This window comes from Rissa tridactyla, chromosome 1 (assembly GCF_028500815.1).
Source record: "Rissa tridactyla isolate bRisTri1 chromosome 1, bRisTri1.patW.cur.20221130, whole genome shotgun sequence".
Lineage (NCBI taxonomy): Eukaryota > Metazoa > Chordata > Aves > Charadriiformes > Laridae > Rissa > Rissa tridactyla.
The window spans coordinates 121,681,100-121,701,593 of record NC_071466.1 but is presented as its reverse complement, the minus strand read 5'-3'; the positions used below and the strand labels follow the sequence as shown (position 1 = coordinate 121,701,593).

The 20,494-nt window shown below is 43.5% G+C and overlaps 1 protein-coding gene across 1 annotated transcript in view; it reads left to right on the top strand.

Annotated features, from left to right (window-relative positions):
* The first annotated feature begins 17,366 nt into the window (after positions 1 to 17,366).
* Positions 17,367 to 20,494, top strand: part of TMPRSS7 (transmembrane serine protease 7) — a 32,042-nt gene continuing 28,914 nt past the window's right edge. Inside the window, exon 1 of the mRNA XM_054211398.1 lies at positions 17,367 to 17,432. Within this exon, the coding sequence (XP_054067373.1) occupies positions 17,382 to 17,432 (51 nt within the window). The 5' untranslated portion in view covers positions 17,367 to 17,381. The remainder of the gene's footprint in view (positions 17,433 to 20,494) is intronic.

Here is a 20,494-nt window from a genome sequence, read left to right as displayed (position 1 = left end):
AAAGGCAAAATAAAGACACCTCTTAGACTGGTTATTTAAAGGAGGTAAAAGCAAATTAAATTAAAACCAACAACCGCTTGGTACAGTTCTGAGGAGCTAAATGTTTTGCATGGTCGATCTGTCTCATCTCTAACCCAGAGTCCTCTCTGAGTGACTCCTTGCTGTAGCGTTTACAGTCTCTCTCACATGTTCCATTTAGTGTTTGTCTAAAGGCCCACCCAATGTATTTTCCTAAAAAGAAGACATATTATCCACTGAGTCTGCTTCGTGTAGTCCCACCCAATTTAGCTCAGATTTCCCTTGACCTAGTGTGCTGAGTCGACTGCAGCTGGCAAACTTGTGGATTGAGATAAAACCAGTTGAATAGGGAAGGCAAAAGCTGTATCTGAAAACAAAGCAAAATAAGGAATTAATTCACTACTTCCCATCGGCAGGCAGACATTTAGCCACTTCCTGGGAAGCAGGGCCTCAGCACGAGCAGTTGTTGCTGATCATGATGCCTTATGTATGGGATATCCCTTTGGTCAGTTGGGGTCACCTGTCCCAACTGTGCCCCCTCCCAGTTTCTTGCCTAGCCCTAGCTGTGGGGGCAGAATGAGAAAGGGAGAAGACCTTGACACTGTGCGGGCACTGTTTAGCAATAGCCACCACACCGGTGTGTTATCAACACTGCCTTGGTCACAGATGCAAAGCACCGCACCCTACGGGCTGCTGGGGAGAAAGCTGAACTCCATCCCAGCCAAACCCAGTACTCTCAGCAGCAGGTGAGTCTTCAGACTCGGGGAATTCTTCACCATGAAAGGACAATCTGTCAGACAGAGGTGAGGACAGGCTATAGCTTGTGGTAGTTGATACTACAGCAGACAAAATGCTGCAAAACAAGGTGTGTTTTAAATGCAAAGGAAGAAATGTAAGAAAGGTGCCAGAATGCTTCTGACTTGGAAAACGCCCACAGGTCAAATTCAAATAATCTGTTCTGCTCACCTGTGATGGGCTGTAAATGCAGCTAGTAGTTCATTTTGGGACAGTTGGCTGGGGAGGCCATAGAAGAACTGCTTGCTGGCATAATCATCTGGACACAGAAGCTTACCAGAGCAGGTTCACCAGCTAGACAGCGTGGGTTGACTCCTGGCTGTGTGGCACATATACACTTGGCGGATACACGCTATTTTCTCTGCAGGGTTTTCTTCCCATTAACTGTCTCCGCAGTCTTCACTCGCAAACCCCAATCACTTCTTCCCGTCAGGCAAGTAGGAAGGGAAACGTGATAACTGAACTCTCTAGGCTTTTTTTTTAAATTCATGACAGACTTCTTAAAAGGCCTGAAAATGTAATATCAGGGCGGGTAACAAAATGAAGGGTAATCTGTTCTGACAGCTGTCTGAATGCCTACATACATAGGTAGGGGTGACTTCTGTCTGAGTCTGAACCTAGCGACACATGGTGGCAGCTAGTTGTCCACTAAGTAGCCCTGGAGCCAGCGATTGATGTGGCTTCAGAAGTTTCTACCATGAGGTAAACTGAAGGGAGGATTCCCCCAGCTCAGGTGAATCTCTGTCCTCCCTGCCAGGAGAAGGATGGGAGTAACACTTCCCCACGTCAGTCAAGCTTTGCTGAAGCACTGTGGAGCACAGCAGGCGAGAAGTGATGTGAAGGTCAGGTTATGTGGTTGGAGCTGAGGGAATCTCCAGCAGCTGCCACTGAAAAGGTCCTGCCCCCACTTGTAACTCCTCTTACATCTGACAGTGCATCTCTGCTCCGCCACTGTTCTCTTGTCAAGCACTTTTTTTTTCATGTTTCCTACCTGTTTAGGGCTATTTTTCTGTTACTTACATGAATTAGCTCAGTACAGGATCAGATGACCACCCCAGATGGTGCATCTCGGGCAGGAGATCACCTTTCAGCTGTGGTGGGGCATTAGCTCAGTGCAAAGCATAACACGTACCTTCTCCCTGGATATTACATTAGGTGTGATGTGAAGAGAATAGCAGTTTTTCTTACTAAAAAAAAATTAATCTAAGATAAAAAGCCAAAATCCCTGAACTTCTCTGGGCTTGAGGAATGACAAACGACTGCCGCCAGAAATTTCACCTTCGTGAATGTGAACAGCAACCATCTTCCCACAACAGAGACTAGAAAGTCACAGCCACAGCAGACAAAACATCTGCATGAGGGGAGCTGGAAGAACTGCCTTGCAGGCAGGAGGGCTGAGAGGTCACAGCCTGAGCCCTCTGCCCCACACGGGGGACACAGCCTGCAGGGCCCAGACCTGAGCTTGGTCACCTGGGTCTACCCGCTCCGTCTGGCTGCAGAATTGCCATTCTGCGTGTCCTTCTCTCGGGAAACACCAGTTTTAAGTGTCATGTGCCAATTGCATTCCTAGGGTATCTTCCTCGCTTTCTGTACCCCTGATCCCACCTGCCCCCCTTCTCTGCCAAATTTTCTCCCTGACCTTGCAGCCAGCAGAGGGGACCTGGGCAAGTTCAGGTCCTAGCCATTGGCGTGGCTGACTCAGAAGAGCAGACAGCCCTGCTGGTCAGAGCCATGGTCCATCCAGCCCAGTGCTCTGCCTCTGGCAGCAGCAAAAGAAGAGGCTTCTCGGAGAGAGCACTTAAGCCCGGCCGCTTTCTGTGGTCCCTGCCCTTCCTTTTCCATCAGCATTGCCATTGTTGCAGTAGGGCACATGCCAGCAGAAGAAAGGCCATCCCCCAGTTAAATGTTCTTTCATCAAAGCTGTGTTCCCTAATTAAACGTGCTTTCATTAGGTTTGGCATTCCAACAGCCTCATTGAAGTTACAGAAAACATTGTGTGCTTGAACAACTGAAAAAAACCCCAACAAACCCAGCGTGATAATTTTAACAAACTCTGTTAGCAACAACAGCTGAGTGCTCCAGGGAAGAAAATCTGTACCTGTGGCTGCAGACACAGGACCTGGTTGGTGTGGGGGCAACAACAACTGAAAAGGTTAATCCCCAGGATCTTACCTTTGGTAACCCCTCCCCAGGCACACAATGCATTCTTTCCTTTCCTTAAACCATCAAATTAGCTGTTAATAGCCGGCAGAAGGTGCTGTGAAGTATTCTGTGGGCTAACCTTAGCCTTCTGTATTCCCCTTTGATGGAGATAGAAATATTAATGTTATTATTAATTAAATATTAACACACTCTGGCCTACTAATGTCCTTCTATTAAAACATCCTTACTACCAAGTTTACAAACTTCTTAAGCTAAGAAGTAAATTAACATAGTACCAGGCTAGTTTAGTAACGAAGTTAGCAGGGAACATCATCACTTTTTCTTTTATTAACAATAAACCATTGTAAGTTTGCTTCTACTACGTCAAAAGCACTTAGGCAGGTCTCCCAGAAGCCTAATTAATTTCTATGACAACCTTCTGCAATTTTACTACTAAAAGCCTTGATATACATTAGAATAGAGAGAGGAGGAGCTTTGAACGCATACTGAAGGGTATGGCATAAGCCTGTGCTTGGGAGGGGGTGGGCGTGTGGTCCCTCTCCTTGCTAAGGGGCTCTCTAGTGCTTAGGGGAGAGCTGGTTCCCTCTGCAGATGGCGAACAACAGCCCCCTTCAGGCTGTGGGCCCAGTTTGACAGGCAGTATGAGCTAAGATAAGACCCCCCCACACGCCGCTTATAATCCTTTTTTGAAGCCTGGCTGTAGCTTGGTCAGCTATCCCCCCCCTTAAAAACCAAATAAAATATTTTTATGAGAAAGTGTTTTAAATATCCTCTCCCTCAACAGCTGTACCAGAGGAAGCCCCATTATAGCAGGCTGGACCGGGAACACCTCAAACATTGCCTCCCTTGTGTTTGCCATACTTGCAAACATTTATAAGGAGAACAAAACGAAAATACACTGAGCAGAAAGTCAATACTAAGTTCAGCCAGTTCAATTGAGCTGGAGCTTGAGGACTATTAGGCTAACATAACAGGACGTGTTTTATACAAAAGTTAATGGAGGTGAACGGCATGAACCGGCTTCGCTCTTCAGTAGATTTGTCTGTAGCACCACTTTGCAGATGCCTCTTCTGACAGCGTCCCCCCGGGCTCCGCAGGGGGGCGAGGAGAAGGGGCTGCTGCGTCAATGGGCACCGGCCGGCCCTTCCCCAAAACCTGCGCGCTGCCCCCATGGGCTGGTCATGCTCCAGCCACAGCGTGCTCAGACCAAGCTGCTGCCTTTGACTAACTGCTTGGGCCAAAGCAGGGCCCCCAGGGAGGAAGGGTGAGGACTTGGGATGTCAGAAGTTCATTGCTATGGCTGTAATCGATTGCGTGTGGCTCCGGCTGCACTGTTTGGATTTGTTTCTCTTTCACGAAAGCAGGGCTGATACTCATTTTATAGTGACAGCTTGAACAGCTCAGGCATTAATAGGATCAGTAATATGGTAATGTCTCCTAACTAGAAATAAGCTTTAAATATGTTGAGAAGGGACGTGCGCACCTTCAGGTGAAACAAATTCAGCCACCTACTCCAAGCCCCTTCTGTGGCTGCCACGGCAGTTCCTGAGCTGGGGAGCAGGGGGGCCACCAAGGCAGCATGTGAGCATGTGTTCACAGACACACCCCCAGCTATTTTGTCTTCCGTAAACTTAAAAAGAAACATAAAAGCTGATTTTGTAACGCACGCGTAAGCTACTAAGGCAAACAATCTGTGACACCGTAAATTTGAGGCGATCCCCAAACAGACAGGCAGAGGGACAGGCATTTTTGTCAGCACGTGTTTCACGCGCGGTGTGCTCATGACTGGAAACACGTGTTTTCCCTCTCTCTGGGAAACCGTCCTGCAGAAAAGGCAAGTGACACGGGCACGAAGACGGCACAAGCGATTGCTAGGAAAACACGAGCAGGCAGCCACCTCTCCCCGCTCTAACGAACAGATTTACCTGTTTAAACTTCACGGAGGTTGTTCTTCCCACCTGAATCTCCCAAATACAAACACCACAGTTCTGTGACTAAGCTCAAGCAATAGAAAACCACGAGGTAAAATGGGAGGCGGGGGTGATAAAAAGAAAAAGGTATTAACTATTACTATAGGGGGAAAATCACAGCCTTGGGCGGAAGGAAATTTTTCTACTCTCATCTTGCAGTGTTCATGTGACAGCACAGTGCACGATGCTGTGACATTCAAATAAAGTTATAATGCCATTTCTCAGATGCAGAAATGCATTTGTCGGTAGTCCTATTGGATTTATAGAGGAAATTAGGGAGGCGACCTTTCTCCCTAATGAAATTTCTGTTAAGTGTCTCGCTTTGGTAGAAATGTTACTCTGCTATTGAGCGGGAGTAAATCCTGTGCTCTCGTGAGCCAGTGCTGTGCAGACCACGTGGCGGGGTTAATGCTTACGTCTAGCTTGAGAAGAAGCGATGTCCAGAAAGGCAGGAGCGGGCTCTGGTCTCTGGTCCAAGGATCTGCATGGCCAGGCTGGCCGGGCCAGGGGGGAGGCAGCGCCGGAGGGAAGGAGCAGGCGCCCCCAGGCACGTGCCCTGTGGGGGCTCGAAGAGACAGACCGATGACTGCTGCGTATTTCCAAACTGGATTTGCAGAAACGATACGCATTGTCATCATGACAGTAAAGATGGGAGGTGGATGAAAGCTTTTGTGTTTGCACAAAAATCAGCTAAACGCTCTGTTTCATTTCTTGTTGAGGCACAGAAAAAAGAGAAGGGCTCAAATGAGCGGAGGTTGTTTTTTAGGAGAAGCTTTTGCATTAGTGTCATCGTGAGTCAACAATTCATACTAAGTTTCTTTGTATTAGCTCCCACACATAATGTCGATGGGAGGGTAGCTCTGCTGCTTCCAGCTCTTTCCAACACGCAACCCAAGAGATGTTGCAATCACCAGCCTCTTAAAGATGCTGGAGTGCCCCCCCCATGGATGCGCCTTTACACCCCCTGAGCTGCTGGGCACCTGACCTGGGTTTGGCCCTTGGTGAAAGGGGGACAAAAACACTTCCCCATCTCATAGGAAAACAGTCACATAAATGCAGGTCTGGCTTTAAAGTGCTTAGGTACCATGGCAACATTGGTTTTCCAAGTGAAGAGAAAAGCTTTTCACACAGGGAGGAAAAATCAATACTTCAGGTAGTGGTTTGGAAGGACTGAGGGGGATATCGGGGGAATCTGTGCCTGTGCCAGGAGCGATCATCACCTCCTGGCATCCTCTGGAGAGATCATTTTCCCTGATCTACCACAACAGCTCGGAGGAATCAAACACCATGCCACAATTCTGATGGTGGAGTTAAATCAAAGCAGCATTTCTTGGATCCCCCCTGCCTTAGAAGGGTATTTGGGAAGATGGGCCACAGCTGGGTCCCCACACAACGAGCAGCTGGAGAAGGTTTTGCTACTGGAAAGCAAAAGTTTGAGCTGTAGCCAGGTGGATTTGGTTGCTAGATTGCATTAAGGGACCGCAGTGGAAGGTTTAGGCCTTGCCTGAGGAAAGATAAGGTGGAGTAAACAAAACCCGGACTCATGTTCATAAGCTGAAGTGTACTTTGCTTCCCTGTTGTGGGAGCTTTCACTCTGAGGCAGCGTCCCTGAAGTGGCTCAGCTTTGGCAGGAGCTGCTGGAACCGTAGCAAAGCAGCTATTAATCCTTCTCGGCTGTTTGTTATTAAGTGCGTTTTATTGCTGGATGTTGATGGAGCCGTTATTAAGCAGGGGCAGGGTGGCCCACAGCTGAAAGCGAGCTGTGTAGGAGTGCGGCTGTGTAGTGGCATTTGTCTCCTGAGCACACGTGGCCCGTGCGGGAGCTGCTGGGGGCAGAGGACAGCTGGCTCCCTTGGGAAAGGCTCGCAGATAAGACGTACGGACTGCCACCGTGAAGGTCAATGTAGTGAGTTTTAAGAAATGGACCAGCAGTTCCTAAGTCCTGGGAATTATTTTTCAGACTCCTGAAAACTGCGTTCAGTTTCGTTCTCTACCATTTGTACTGGAGATCTACTCTTTGGGATTTCTTAGTGTGATTAAAAAGCATTTCTGCTGGGATCTCAAAAAGAGACCTGCTGAAATCACAGCATGTATTTTTTAAGAAATTTGCTTAGCCCCAGAGGTCTTGCTTACAAACACAAGTTATTTTATTTTTCTGATAGGAAACGCTTAATTATGTGAATCCTTCCCCCAGGAGCCTTTCCATAATCCAAGCTAGTTTATGAGGTGCCAAATACAATGGCTGGAACAGAGATGAGGGTTTTTTGTATGTGTTAATAAGTCAAGCTATTGCCATAAACTTTCAAGAGAGAAAAGAGAAGTATTATGTGAATGTGACTGCTGTGGAAGGTTTCTGTGTCTTCTGGATGTGAAACAGCTGTAACCAGTTGAGTCAAAGTAAGTTTAAAAAAAAAAAAGTAGTCATTTGTAGTCATTGGCTATTTTTCTTTTTTCCTATTGCTTCTCTGTCTTTTTCTCTTTCTTTTTATACGTTTGGTGTAGGATGAGGATCAAAAGCAAAATTACTGTTTACAGCCAGATTCAGCAGTCTCTGTATTCTGTAAAATGAATCCATGAATGATTAAACAGTTTTTGCGCTGTTTGCTTTTTAAGTGGGAGTGGTGAAAGAAAAGCAAGCCGTAGTACTGTCAAGTCACTGAAGCAGGCTGCGTGAGCGACCCTCGCTTTGGCAGAATACGTTCTGTATTTTAAATGTCTGTCTCCGTGTAATATGATGAGTCCCTTAAGAACTACCTTCTGCAGTTGCTCTGTGAATTGCACTCCCACTAGACTCGAGTACATCCAGGCAAATTGGATTATTAGCTGGAGATAAATGGGCCCAGGGAGCACTTAACTGAAGGAGCGATGATGCTCATGCCCTTCAACTAAGCATAAATGCTGTCTCCTACAAAAGCAGGAGCTATGGAGGAAGGAGGTTTCAGTTCTGAACATTGTCTTCTTTCTTTAAGAGGCTGCGTACTACCCATAATGGGATGAATCATAAATCTTAGCATTCCTCTAGAATGAATCTTTAGTTTTGAAGACAATGAATTTCAGAAGATGTTATCTTTGTAATAATTTTGAAATAAAAGGAGTGATTTAGCTTTGTGTTTAGGATAATCTTCTTAAAGTGACATTGTTAGATTAATCTGTACTGTAGGTATAACAAGCGTGATTAAGGTTAGCTGAGAACAGTTAGTGCGCTTTCAACTTCAAAACCTTTCCTTGCAGTGATATTTTTAGAGTAATGGAATCGGGAAATGGAGGATGGGAACAGCTGGATTTCCTTGTTCGCTTGCAGTGTCACGGTGGTGAGATGCGAGCCCCAAACAGCGGCAGAGTCCGCAAGGGACTGGACTGCAGTGGTCATGACTGGTGTAAGAGGGGGATGGTGCATGCAGCGCCTCACAACGGGCAGGGAAAACAAAGGTTTGGGTTTGTTGGTTTTTTTTTTTTTTTTGATTCCTGGACTCCTTATTTAAATCTGAAAGGAGGGATGGGGTGAAATACGGTCTAAAAACTAAAAGCAAACGTTGCCTACCTGCTACTGACTTTGTGTTTTATACACGTGGTGGGCCTTTAGGAAAAAATGCAGATTAGAGAGTAAATGAATTGGAAGAATAGCTAGATGAACAGCTTGAAATAACCCATGAAATAAAGGGCAAGATGGACAGAATAAAAGGTGCTTTCAGGAAAAAAAAAAAAAAAAAAAAAAGACTAGAGTGGAAGGGATCCCTAGGAGAGGGGGACCAGCTGCTCTCTTAGAAAAAGGAAGATTCCCCTCATTTGGGAGGAGAAGGAGACGAATGACCTCTACAAATGGAAACATAACCCAGTGAGACTTAATGTCATCAATATTGCTCCTTCTGTCACCACAGGTCACCAAGGGTCTCGAATTTTAGTTGTCCCTTTGGTCAACGTTTGTATATTCTCAGTTAATATTTCTAATTTAAAACCTATATATAGCAAGTGAAGGTGGAAGTTCTGTCATCTTGGCTGGGAAGAAGGGAAGGCGGATCTTTATTCGCATTAGTGGGAAGTTGTTCATAGCGGAGACCGGTAATGTACATTGCTTAAAGAGAAGTGGCATTTGCTTGTTTACTTGGCTGTCTAAAAATAAGACTGAACGCACAGCAAAACGCACACGCTCTCTTCAGGACCTCACCTCTGCGCCGGCAAAGCTGCTGCACTGGGATAAGCTGTTCCTGCGTCCTGATCTGAAGAAATGAAAGACGGTGTTCCTGCTGAAGTCTCTTTACTCTGAGACAGATGAGTGTCTATCCATCAAAAGGAAACTGGCACCTCCAAAAGAAAAGGATTTTACTTTTTTTTTTATTATTATTTATTTTTTTGAACTGTTTTGCTCCTTGGAGCGAGAAAAATTAACTCCAAAAATAGCTCTTTATGGAACATTACTTATGGGCGCTTGTAGCTACACTTTGAGATAAAGGCTGTGGTTATCGCCATTTGCTTGGCGTTTTACAGGATGAATCATGTTTCCTCCCTTGAGATTCATTACAAATGCAAAGCACTTCTGAGACTTATCACAGTGTCTGGGAGTCCTTTAAAATCCTCAGGAGGAGGGCTGCGCAGAAAACGCAATGTATTCTGAAGAACCGTTGAAAAATAACACTTCTGTAACCAATTTAAACAATAGGAATCACGTTCTACGTACAGAGTCTCCCTGCCCACCCCTCCCCTCCTCTCCCTGAAATACAGCGAAATTAGAGTCTAAATCTTCTATTCTTAAAAATGTCACTAGAGAAAAGTTTGAGAAATGATCAGCCTGAGACAAGTCCAGAAATTTGGTCTCTGGAACCGGATCCCAACAATGTGATGGGTTCAGCGTGGGGGTGTAAGGGTAGCAGGGCCCTTACGGCTGCCTCCCGGCAATGCTGCTGCAGGAGAAATATTGACAGCCCTGCACGGCACTCGCAGGATTGAGTTGAGGCTGCACAAAATCCTAAACTAGGTGAGGAGGGGTTCAGGCTGTCCATGTGAAAATGTAGGCAGTTTTGGTCTTTTTTGTATGGTTATGCGGCCACGGCAGTAAAAGCTCTTAGGAGGGTGGCTCTGCCAGCATCTCAGATGATCCTAAATTAGCTCTCCCCTCCTTTTGACTTAGCAAAACACCACAAGGAATCCATCTCGCCTGTTAAAATAATCCCACTACAAGTCTGGACAGGCAAAAGGTAGGAAGATGACTGGCTAACACAGAAGTGGATATAGGGAGTTCCCTGTGTCTGAAGGTCGAGGCACACAGACGTTCAGCTCTGCTCTGTTACACGGAAGAAGCGCAGAGTCTTGGCAGGTTCCGATGTTACTGTACACAAAAGATTTAGTGTGGGGATCTTAGCCTGTGCTTTCCAGACAACAAAGGATACCGATATTTTGCTGTAGTAGGCAAGTGCAGCTTATGTGACCAGCTATCTTTACTAGGCACCGAACTCACAGGCGTGTGATCAGCTTCTGTTTCCCATGATAACTTCCTGATCCTCAAGTTCTGGTCCTTAAACAAATCTCAGCTGGCTTCCCCAGTTTGGCAAACTGCTGGTCAGACTGATTTCCTCAATGGTCTTGATTAACTTCATTTTATCTTTCATGAGGTGATCAGCTCTAACATTGAGAGGCTTGAGCCTGCTGACATAGGACTGTTTATCGGAACAAATATGGGGTGGGGCCTGCTTGTGGAAAAATACAGTATTTAAATCCCAGATGAAGCTTTTGTCCACAGAGCTGGCTCAAGGGGCGTTGCTGTGAGATGTTGTGTGATGGAACCAGCTAACGTGACAGTGCTGGAGGTGGGTTCACAAGCTCTTTGAGTTGAGTCTGTATGGAAACCCAAGGACTGGGAAGGGTGCTTCTTTCTGCTGAACTTCCACGTAGCAGACACAAAAGGTAAAGCCTCTCAGAAACCCCTCAGCTGTAGCTCAAACTACGGTAACACTTTTTTAGTCAGGCCCTTGTGATGACATTGCAAATGGAGCAGACAGGGCTGTAGCTCTCTCCTGTTAATAGCTCTGTAGTTCTTGCAATTCCGTTGTGTGTCAGTGAATGCGTACGGGCACTGCCATATGCAGATCATGACCACATCCAGCTCCTTGAAGTCCTGCTGCTCTAACCAACATGCAAACAGCAATGCCTGTCGTGCAGAACCTAGAAACAGGTGGGAGAAACAAATGCAGCTGATGTGAATCACAGTAACAAGCGTTATATTTAGACTTTCATTTTTGTTTCCACCAGTCCAGATCCTCTTGACTTCTGCCTGTTATTTCACTGCACTCAGCCCAAGGGCAGGAGCAGATATTCAAGCTGGTGATCAGCATCTAATGAAGATTAGTGTTCCTGCAGCTGAGATCGAGCTGTTGCCTGCAAGTACTCAAAGTTGTCAAGGTCAGAGGAGACTGTGATGACCTAGCTAGAACGTCAGGAGCATCTCTGAAAAGACATTTGAACAGGGGACCATGCAATTTGGTGAACGAGGGTCAGTGCAATCCTTGGTTGGTTGTATTCATGGTTAACAGACTTCACTAGTGGTTCATCTTGACTGGTTTGTCTGTGCTTGTGTGTGGTTTTTATTCTGAACACCAGATTTCCTTTGTAAGTTATCTGGTTGCACTGCCCTGCCTCTGCTGGCACTTACAATTTTTTTGTCTTGGTGAGGAGCCTGCCAAGAACAGAGCTATGTAATTCAAACACTAAAAATACTTTTGTTTAAACATTTCCTTGTTGAATTAACTGGACTAACTTCCTGGTGTCCCTCCCTATCAAGTATAGTTTTTTTCAGTCCTTGAATTAACCTCTGTAGGCCTTTTGGGTTCTCTACTTATTAACACTTTTGGTGGGTGAGGGATGACACCAGCAGTGTCAGTTGCTTCTAGGGTGTGGAATCCTGACCTGCCCCATAACCCCTGAACAAAGAAATTGAAGCCCCAAATTCACCAGACTGAGTGAAACACCTTGCTTAACACTCAGAAGTGCAAATAATCTAACTGTTTGATAGTAGGTTAATTCAAGTTCCTTGCTTTAAAAACAAAAATTTTAAAAAAACCCACATTTAATTCCTTAACGGTTTAAAGTTGTATGCGCTTGCTGTAGTCTATTGCTGCCTGGATGGCAACATTACAGGACTCTGAGACCTGATAGAGCAGGGATAAAACAGGCACAGGTGGCCTGAACGCCCCACTGAAATCTTTCAGGTGGAAGTAATGAAGCCAAAAAAACTCCAGTTTTGTTTGTTTTTTCTAGGCTTTTTTTGTTCTGTCCTCCTACTTAGAAGATAATAAGAGAAATAGAAATTAGATGAAAGGTGAAGACTGAAAGGAAGGGGCATGGGTAAGTTTTTGAAAGACGGGAGGGAAGGCAAGGAGTTAAACTTCCAGTGCTGGTTTTCTTCCAGGGTATCAAAGATATTATCTGCTTGATTGCAAGGAAAATGCAACTGTGGAAAGGGCAGGACATTAGCATTTTATAGGGAAATTTATTTGCGGCAAACTGGGGCTAGGCTGGCACGAGGCTTGTGGAGGCCTTGGGCACAGTGACCTGTGGGAGACACTGCAGCCCTGCGTACGTGAGTGAGCGAGCTTCGGTTCACTTGCACTAAACAGTAGTAGTCTCATTTCGGCTGCGCATCTGTTATGGCAGCTGATTGCTATGAAATTGTGGGAAGGGAGATGTTTTCCTGTTTGCCTACCAGGTGGTCCATAGAGTTTGATGATAGAGAATGGGGTGTCCATTAATCATAACAGCTTCTGGGTGGCCTTAGCCTCGTGGACCAATGCTCTTGGACAGCACTGCTTATAAGCTGAAGCCTTAAGGAACTTACAAATTTCATCTTTGTTCACGTTCAACAGGACCAGGTCACCAAGTGACGCGTGATTCGCAGGGAGGAGCACAGACACATTCACCAGTAAGTGCTTTGATTTGGCTTCTCAAAGTCTGTTCAGGCCTGACCTATCCAAGCACACGTGGCTGAGCACTCTGGCAGAGGGGAGTTTGCACATCAGCATGTCTCATCACCTGAAAAGCCACAAACGTCGTTTTTGCTTGGCTGAAGTGCTGCCATGACTTAACTTCTGTAGGGGGTGTTATCGTTGACTTCAGCGCTAGCTCAACTGGGACAACCCCATTATTGTAGAAACTCTATCTTTTTCGTATATTGTTTACTTCATTTGAAATGCAGCGGATTTCCTAGCGTTGTGATTCTCCTAACAAGTTATATTCAATCTAGTAGTATGATTCACGTACGCTGTGTCAATATTACTTGCCTTGCTGCCTGCCATACATAGCTGTCCAATTTCATGTAAGCAAGAAAGAAATTGAGAGTAAAATTAGCTAGTGGCCCCAATAAGAGGCGAGTGGAGTGAGACCATTAGCTGATGGAATAGCAGGGCTTGTCTGTCCTTAAAATGCCACAGACTGATAAATGGATGCTGTGCCCAAAAGACGTGCTCACTTAGCCTTTTTGTTTCAATTTAAATTGACGGGGATACAAATAACTAAGCTGTTCTCAGTCCACGCAGGCGAGGCAAAATAGCTCTATTAGCACTCAGGGAGGCTGCTTTGCAAGGTGGTCAGCCGCTTCGTTTCAGATGATGTGCTCTGTCAGTGGCAGTTATGCGTCACGTCTGGATCTTTGAAGACAGCTCAATTGCCTGTAATTTTCCAAGACGATTTTGTCTGTTGGAAATGATTTTGTTGCATCGGAGGCCCCTAGTGCATAGTGCATAGCATTGTCAGGAATCAGAAATTAAGAGTTTAAGGAGAAGGAAAAAAAAAGAAAAAGCTGCATGTCCAGATGACAAAGATCTTGAAGGCAAGCAGCGTGGTATTCATTCAGTGGGAGAGGAGAAAGAGATTCAAAGTTGATACTGAAACATAAGTTGGCAGTCCATTATTAGTGAGTTAGTATTTAGTAGTCAATTGCTACCCACTTCCATACTTTTATAAAAGCCTCATTTCAACTTGCTCGCAAGTTTGACTTAAAAATAAAATTAAAGAAACAGCTATTCTGTGCTGGTTTCGTCTCCTGTGATGGAAGAGATGTGTTCAAAATGTTAATGACTTGCCTGTGTGCATGCAGATCTCCGCAGGCTGTTAATACCATACCAGTTATTGTTAGTACGTGCTTATCAAAGGTACTTGGCCTTCTCTAGGTTCAAACTAAAGCTGAATTACAAATTCAGCTCTGTTATTAGGAAGGACAGCCAAAACTTTTTCTTCTCCTTTTGGAAGTAATCTTGGCTGTAATTTGAAAAACTATTCAAGGGACAAGATGTGCAATTGTACAGTGTTAGTGTCAGCTCTGATGAAAATTGATTGACTTTAGAGGCCTTATGAATGCCTTCTCAAATGTTATCGTAAGTCATTGTTTAAACCCTCATTTAGCTTTCACAGACATGTTAAGACCTTAGTGCTTTGCCTGAGTTTTGATTAAAGAAAAACTGATACAAGCAATATGCGAGAGAATTCTTATAGATACCAAAACCAGGTTTTAGTAGAATTAACTGTGCGTTGTGTATGTACTCTTCTTCCTCCCACATTTTTGTGCAGCTTGTTAGACATTGCTGCTTGGCAAAGGGAGATCCTGAAATACAAGCAAACTGTCACTTTCGATGTTCAGTTTAGGAAAAAATGACATGCTGAGGTTAGTAGTTCTCTAGAGCACCCTGATATGTTAGTGGGCTTACGTTGGGAAGCTGGTTCTAGGCTCCAATCGGTTAAAGAAGCAAGAAAGATTGCATCCAAACTGACATGAAGGCAGCTTTGGTCAGAGGGGAAAGACTTGTATTATACAGAGATTTTTGTAGATGATAGGTTTATTCAAGTCTAAGATAAATGCTTTTTTTCTATCTCTACTCAGTGGTGAAAATGTGATTCATCTTCTCTGTCTTGAATGCTTCTCCGTCACCATTGAGTCTAGACTGAGCCCAGAAAACAAACCTGGATTTATATACCTAACTTCTAGACAGCCTGAGACAGGTGAGATGAACGCTACCTCTCTCCTACCTTAGCACTAGGTTTGTGCGGTGCAAGACAAGCTTTTTCTCTTAGAGAGCTGAATTGTTCGTTTGTTATCTGTGGCTATCAGCCAAGCTCCCACCCTGCCATTCCATCCCTCCCTCTCCTCCTCCACAGGATGGGGGGAGAAAACAGGAAGGACAAAAAATTAATGGGTTGAGATAAAGACAGAGAGATTACTTGCCAATTACTGTCACAGGCGAAACAGACTCAACTTGGGGAAAATTGACTTAGTTTATTGCCAATTAAAATAAAAATGTGACTACTAACTTGGGTAATGGGAAACAAAAAGGTAAACATTGAAAGAACACTGTTCGTCCCCCCTTTCCCAGGCTCAACTTCATTTCTTCACTCCCGACTCCTCTGCTTGCCCACCCCCCTCCACCGCCCAAACCCCGAGTAGCGCAGTGGGGATGGGGGGTTATGGTCACTATACAATGATTTCTCTCTGCTGCTCCTTCTTTCTTACTTTTCCTGTGCTCCAGCATGGTCTTTCCATGGGCCACAGTCCTTCAGGAATATACATCTGCTCCAGCGTGGTCTCCTCCATGACCTGCAGCCATGGATCTCTACTCTGGCACCTGGACGATCTCCTCCTCCTTCTCCACCACTTTATTTTTTGCTGATTTATTTCATAGAAGTGGCCCATATACACCTTAGATAAGTGAAAGGTGCGTAATGATGTTATTTACCTCATTGAAGGGATGGAAATAACTTCCACCTCAGCTTTTCTGTGTAATCTAGAGAAAATGGCATATAATTTTCTTACTCGGTTTAAAGCACGCATTTAATACTATACCTTGTGATTGACTCTTGTTGCTATTTCAGTAACAAACACCATGGTTATTTTTATCATCTCAGGAGAAAATATGTGAAGTTAAATGGCTGAAGAAAAGTGAAATCTGGAGATGATGACTGTGCTTCCTCAGAGTATAAAGGACTTATTGAATAAACATGCAAAATGCTTTGATACTGACAGAGGGAAAGTATTTTTATGTATAGTGCTCTTTTAATCTCTGGACCAGCTTCTGAGGTACCATTTATATCATAGTAAATCCCCACGCACAGAATAGTAGAAGGCTTTTGGGAGTTACATGAACACATTAAGAGACCACAGCAGTCCCCCCAAAATTAAGTGTAATTAAAAAAAAAAAAAAAAGTGGGAGTTGGAAGCAATTCTATATAGTAATGCAGAATAAATGAATATATTTTCCTATGCTATTAAAGCATTAATAAGGCCCAGAGCTTAACGTATCTCTTCATATGGTTAAAATATATTGCAGTTCTAGAACAAATAATAATGACTGAGAACATAAATATTGTGCTTCAGGGCAGAAGCCAAAGACTAACACGCAGACGAGAAATAGTTTAGATTACAAGTATATTATCTAAGTGTAGGAATTTTTTACCTTGTAGTTTAAGTAAGTCAGTCATCTATTGTTGGTTACAGCAATGGAGTGTAGATCACGCCTGGAGCTTGCCTGTTGTCGGGTCTGGCTACATCTTTTTTATTGTATACCTCTACACTACTATGTTGCTAAGGTTAGTCAAGGTTTTATATCTTCAAAGATAAATGAATAGAATGTGTATTTCTTATAATAAAAAGTTGGCATTTCGCCAGTGCTGAATTTGACCCAAGGAAGGCATTGAGATTGTTAACCACTTAAAAGTAAAGACAGCTCTATAGTTAGCATCCATTGAGGAAAGTGCTGTTTTACATCCTCTATAAATATTTAATTATCAAAGAAAATACGATGGCGCTGTTATGGTACAAGTGACTTCCTGCATCTGATTACAAAAAGGATTCTCAGTGTGTAGCCTGATCTATTTTAACAATACAAAATATGTTGCCTGGAGCCGCTTATTTCTGGGTTACAATAAAATAACCAAATTTGAGTGTTCAAGAGACGTGTTACAAAATTCTAGAAAAGAGTCAAAATGCCCTTCTTGGTTTGCAATTGTTATCTGCTATTTGCCGCACTCTTACTCAAGGTGCTTAAATTTATTTACCTTCTTTTAGTTGCGTGATGTTGCGCTCATATTTACATTGTACTTGCTACTTTTCTTCTTTATGGCAAGTAATTTTGTGAGGTTTCAATGATACATAGATTTTGTCACTGTGATTTTTTTTTTAACAAGTTGGAGTCCATTTCAGCTTAAAAAGACTATCAAAAGTCTGTTTATTCTCTCCGACTTTCATGTCTAAAGTTACTTGATAGTATCCTTATAATATTCACAAAAGTGCAACAGGGCAGATGAGATTACAACTGGAAACTCATCAAAGTAAATTGATGCCTCTCTTGGTCCTGGACACTGCTGTGAGCTGTCTTCAGCTTCAGAAGCAGAAGTGGTGCCTGAGAAAAGGTGCAAGGTTCTTTTTCAGCTGGGACGAGCAATAAAATTAACTCTGCTGGAATGGATGAAAAAAATGATCCCCCAGCAGCTAAACCTGAAGAAGAGCTAAGTGTAAGTAGGTGACTTAAGCATTCTTGATTTCATACCCTTCTTGACGCTATTAGATCTCTCATGATCTAATTCTCAAATATTAAACTTAACATACCAGTTAATTTGTTATAAGTTTCTGGTTTATAACTCAATCTGAAAATGCCAACATATGTTTGTATATACCTTCAGTTTGCTAGTAACATGTATTTTCAGGCAAGTGAAATAATGGGAATGTCAGTGTGACAATAGGAAAAGCTTATATTGGTGTCATGGCAGCACATTTTTCGAAAAAGAAATCAATTTCTAGGCAAGAAAGGCAACATTAAAGTAGGTAACATGTTTTGCTTTTCCCTGAGAAGATACAGAAGGGGATTATTGCATGAGCATTAACTCATGACAAAGAAGCAATTAAATAATTCAGTGTACGGTGATAGTCAAATTGCAGTTTTAGCTGGGAACAAGTTCTAGAGCAGAAGAACTACATTGCAGTAGAGAGGAAAGCTGAATTAAGAATTGTGATCCTTATTGAGAGAAGGGGACAGCTTAACTTTGCCTTTTTTTTTTCCTTACTATAAAGTGTTTATGATAAACTAATATAATCTAGGGAAATATTTAAAATGTAGAACATAGCTTTCAATATTCCTATGAATCCTGTGTAATAGAGAACTTTCCATGCAAGCCTTGATACATGAAGGGCATTTTTAAAAATAAGATTAGAGTTGCGGTAGATGCAAAGGAGGCATTAGCTGCTTCAAGTGCATACTTAAAGTCCAGTGATGTCAATCTTGAGCAGTCTTTAAAGTTCCTTGACAGGAACTTTGTATACAATTTTTAAGAATAAATCTGTATGGTTAAGTCTACAGTTACAAAAATGAATGACATTTGAAAATTTAAATATAAAATATTCTTGGGAAAACCTTGATGAAAGAGCCCCAGATTTCAGATGTCAGACCTGAACATTCATTCAGCCGTCTCAAGCTGTCCTGTTGAACACCTGAGTGTATAAGGGAACTTTACATGACAGAGCAGAGCTTTACACAAACAAATTTATACTTAACAAGGTTTTAAAAAAATACAGAAGATGAGCAAATCGAATCCTTCTTGAGAACATGCAAACCGAGTGCAGTTAATTACCTTAGGTAGCAGATAGAAGTCTGAAATCTTCCAGTTCAGTGTGTTTGCATTTTGTTTAAGGAGTTGTAAAGTGTACTACTGGGTCTTATTACTCTACTTGTTATTACTCGTATTACTTATTACTCATTTTTCTTCTCATCTTTGAATATCTTCAACTCTGAGGTGAAAGATTGCTAGCTAGATTGTATTTGGCTATGAGAACGGCAGGGTGTTTGTGATGATGTTGCTTATGCTGTCTCTGTGAGGGTACACAAAGCGCTCTCATTGAAAGGGCACAATACTGAGTACATAATACTCAGTACATAATACTCTCATACTTTGGGCTTAGCATCAGAGAATCATAGAAAAATTTACCTTTGTGGGGACTTCTTAGGGTGATCTACCAACCGTTTTTAAAAGTCAGGGCTAATATCAAGCTCTCGGCTTTTTGCTCGACACCACATCCTCCAGCCCCTTGCCTCCTGTGGCCTTCCCCTGGAATCACTCCGGTTTATCAACATGTCTGTTCTACTGATGGGCCCAAAACTGGACACAGTACTTCAGATGTGGCTTTACTAGTGTTGGGCAGAAGGAAACAACCCCTTACTGTAGATTATTTCACAGTATTGCTTTTGCAAATGTCTAGTAGTTATGCTTGGCATTCCCTGGGTGTCAAGCTCCACCAGCACGTAGTTTTTGTAGTCACTGTATTAAGCTTAGCATCCCACATTGATAACTTGGGAGTGCAGTTCTTAACTGATACTTCTTGTCATAGTCTTCCGCCTCGTCAAACGAAATAGAGTTAGTAGGAATGAAAAATGTGTCTTGTGCCCACATATTTTATTCGGCAACAGGCCACACTCTTGCAGTGTACCTTCTGAGAGGCTTCAAAGGAATGAAATGATGGCAAATAGCCTGGAAGCTTGTGGCAGTCTTTCTCCTCACTGTCTATACTTTCTAGCTCTGCAGAAACTAAGAAGGGTCTATTGAGCATAGGGAACAGCCAGATATGCCCAAGTCAGGCTCTGTGCTGTTGTATGTGCATCTGTTCTAGAGTGATTGTGAATTCCTCGGTGTTTTTCTGTGTGGGCACAGAAGGGGATAGGTGATGGGACAGGGGTTTGTCCCTCAGCAGAGAGAGGCTATCTGCACCTTGCGCAAATCATAGACCAGTCATCGTCGGTCTTTGTCAGAGATTCTTGATTTACATTACTGAGAGATGGTGTACCTCTGTGCACATCCTAGCCCCCAAGTGACATAAAATCAGTGGTGAGGCAGGGGAGACCTGCTTTGCAAGTGTCCTTAAACCTACAACTTCTTAAGGCAGCCTCTTGAGAGCCTTCCCTCTCACTATTATCACCATGTTTTTGGAATATTTTTCCTGAGTGTTCCTTATTGTTGTGGCAATATTGTGTAACTTATGTTTTAGTTGTGATATAAGGAGGAAATACAAGGCTTGTTATAGTTCTATTTCTGGTGCAGCTGTGTATCACAGCTATGCCTGTGTTCATCATACCCAGTGCACTTGGTCATTAATGCCCTGAGTGGCCCAGGAACTTGCCAGATGTCCTCTGGCATAGATGAGACAATGAATTGACTTGAGAAAAGGTGATTGAACCTCTTGCTGATCTCACAACAAAGTGTTTGACTGTCACGGGAGCACTCCAAGTGGGAATTTTATGAAGTCCCAGAGATTCCCCCAGGCAGCTCTTGCTATGCTTACAGCAACTGACAGACATTATTTGTATGCTTAAATGCATGCCTGGGGGACTGTCTGGTACAAACAGATTTTCCAGAACAGACCAAACTGTACATAGGTAAGATATGTATAGAGAGCAGAAACTATTCCTGCAAGAAACGGTCACGTAGGAGTTTTTTTGTACCTAGATAAGATGGTCAGGCGCTATTTTGAATCTAGGTTTAGAAAATGCGGGACTGAAGTTCAAAATAAACCATAAAGGGGCTGGGTA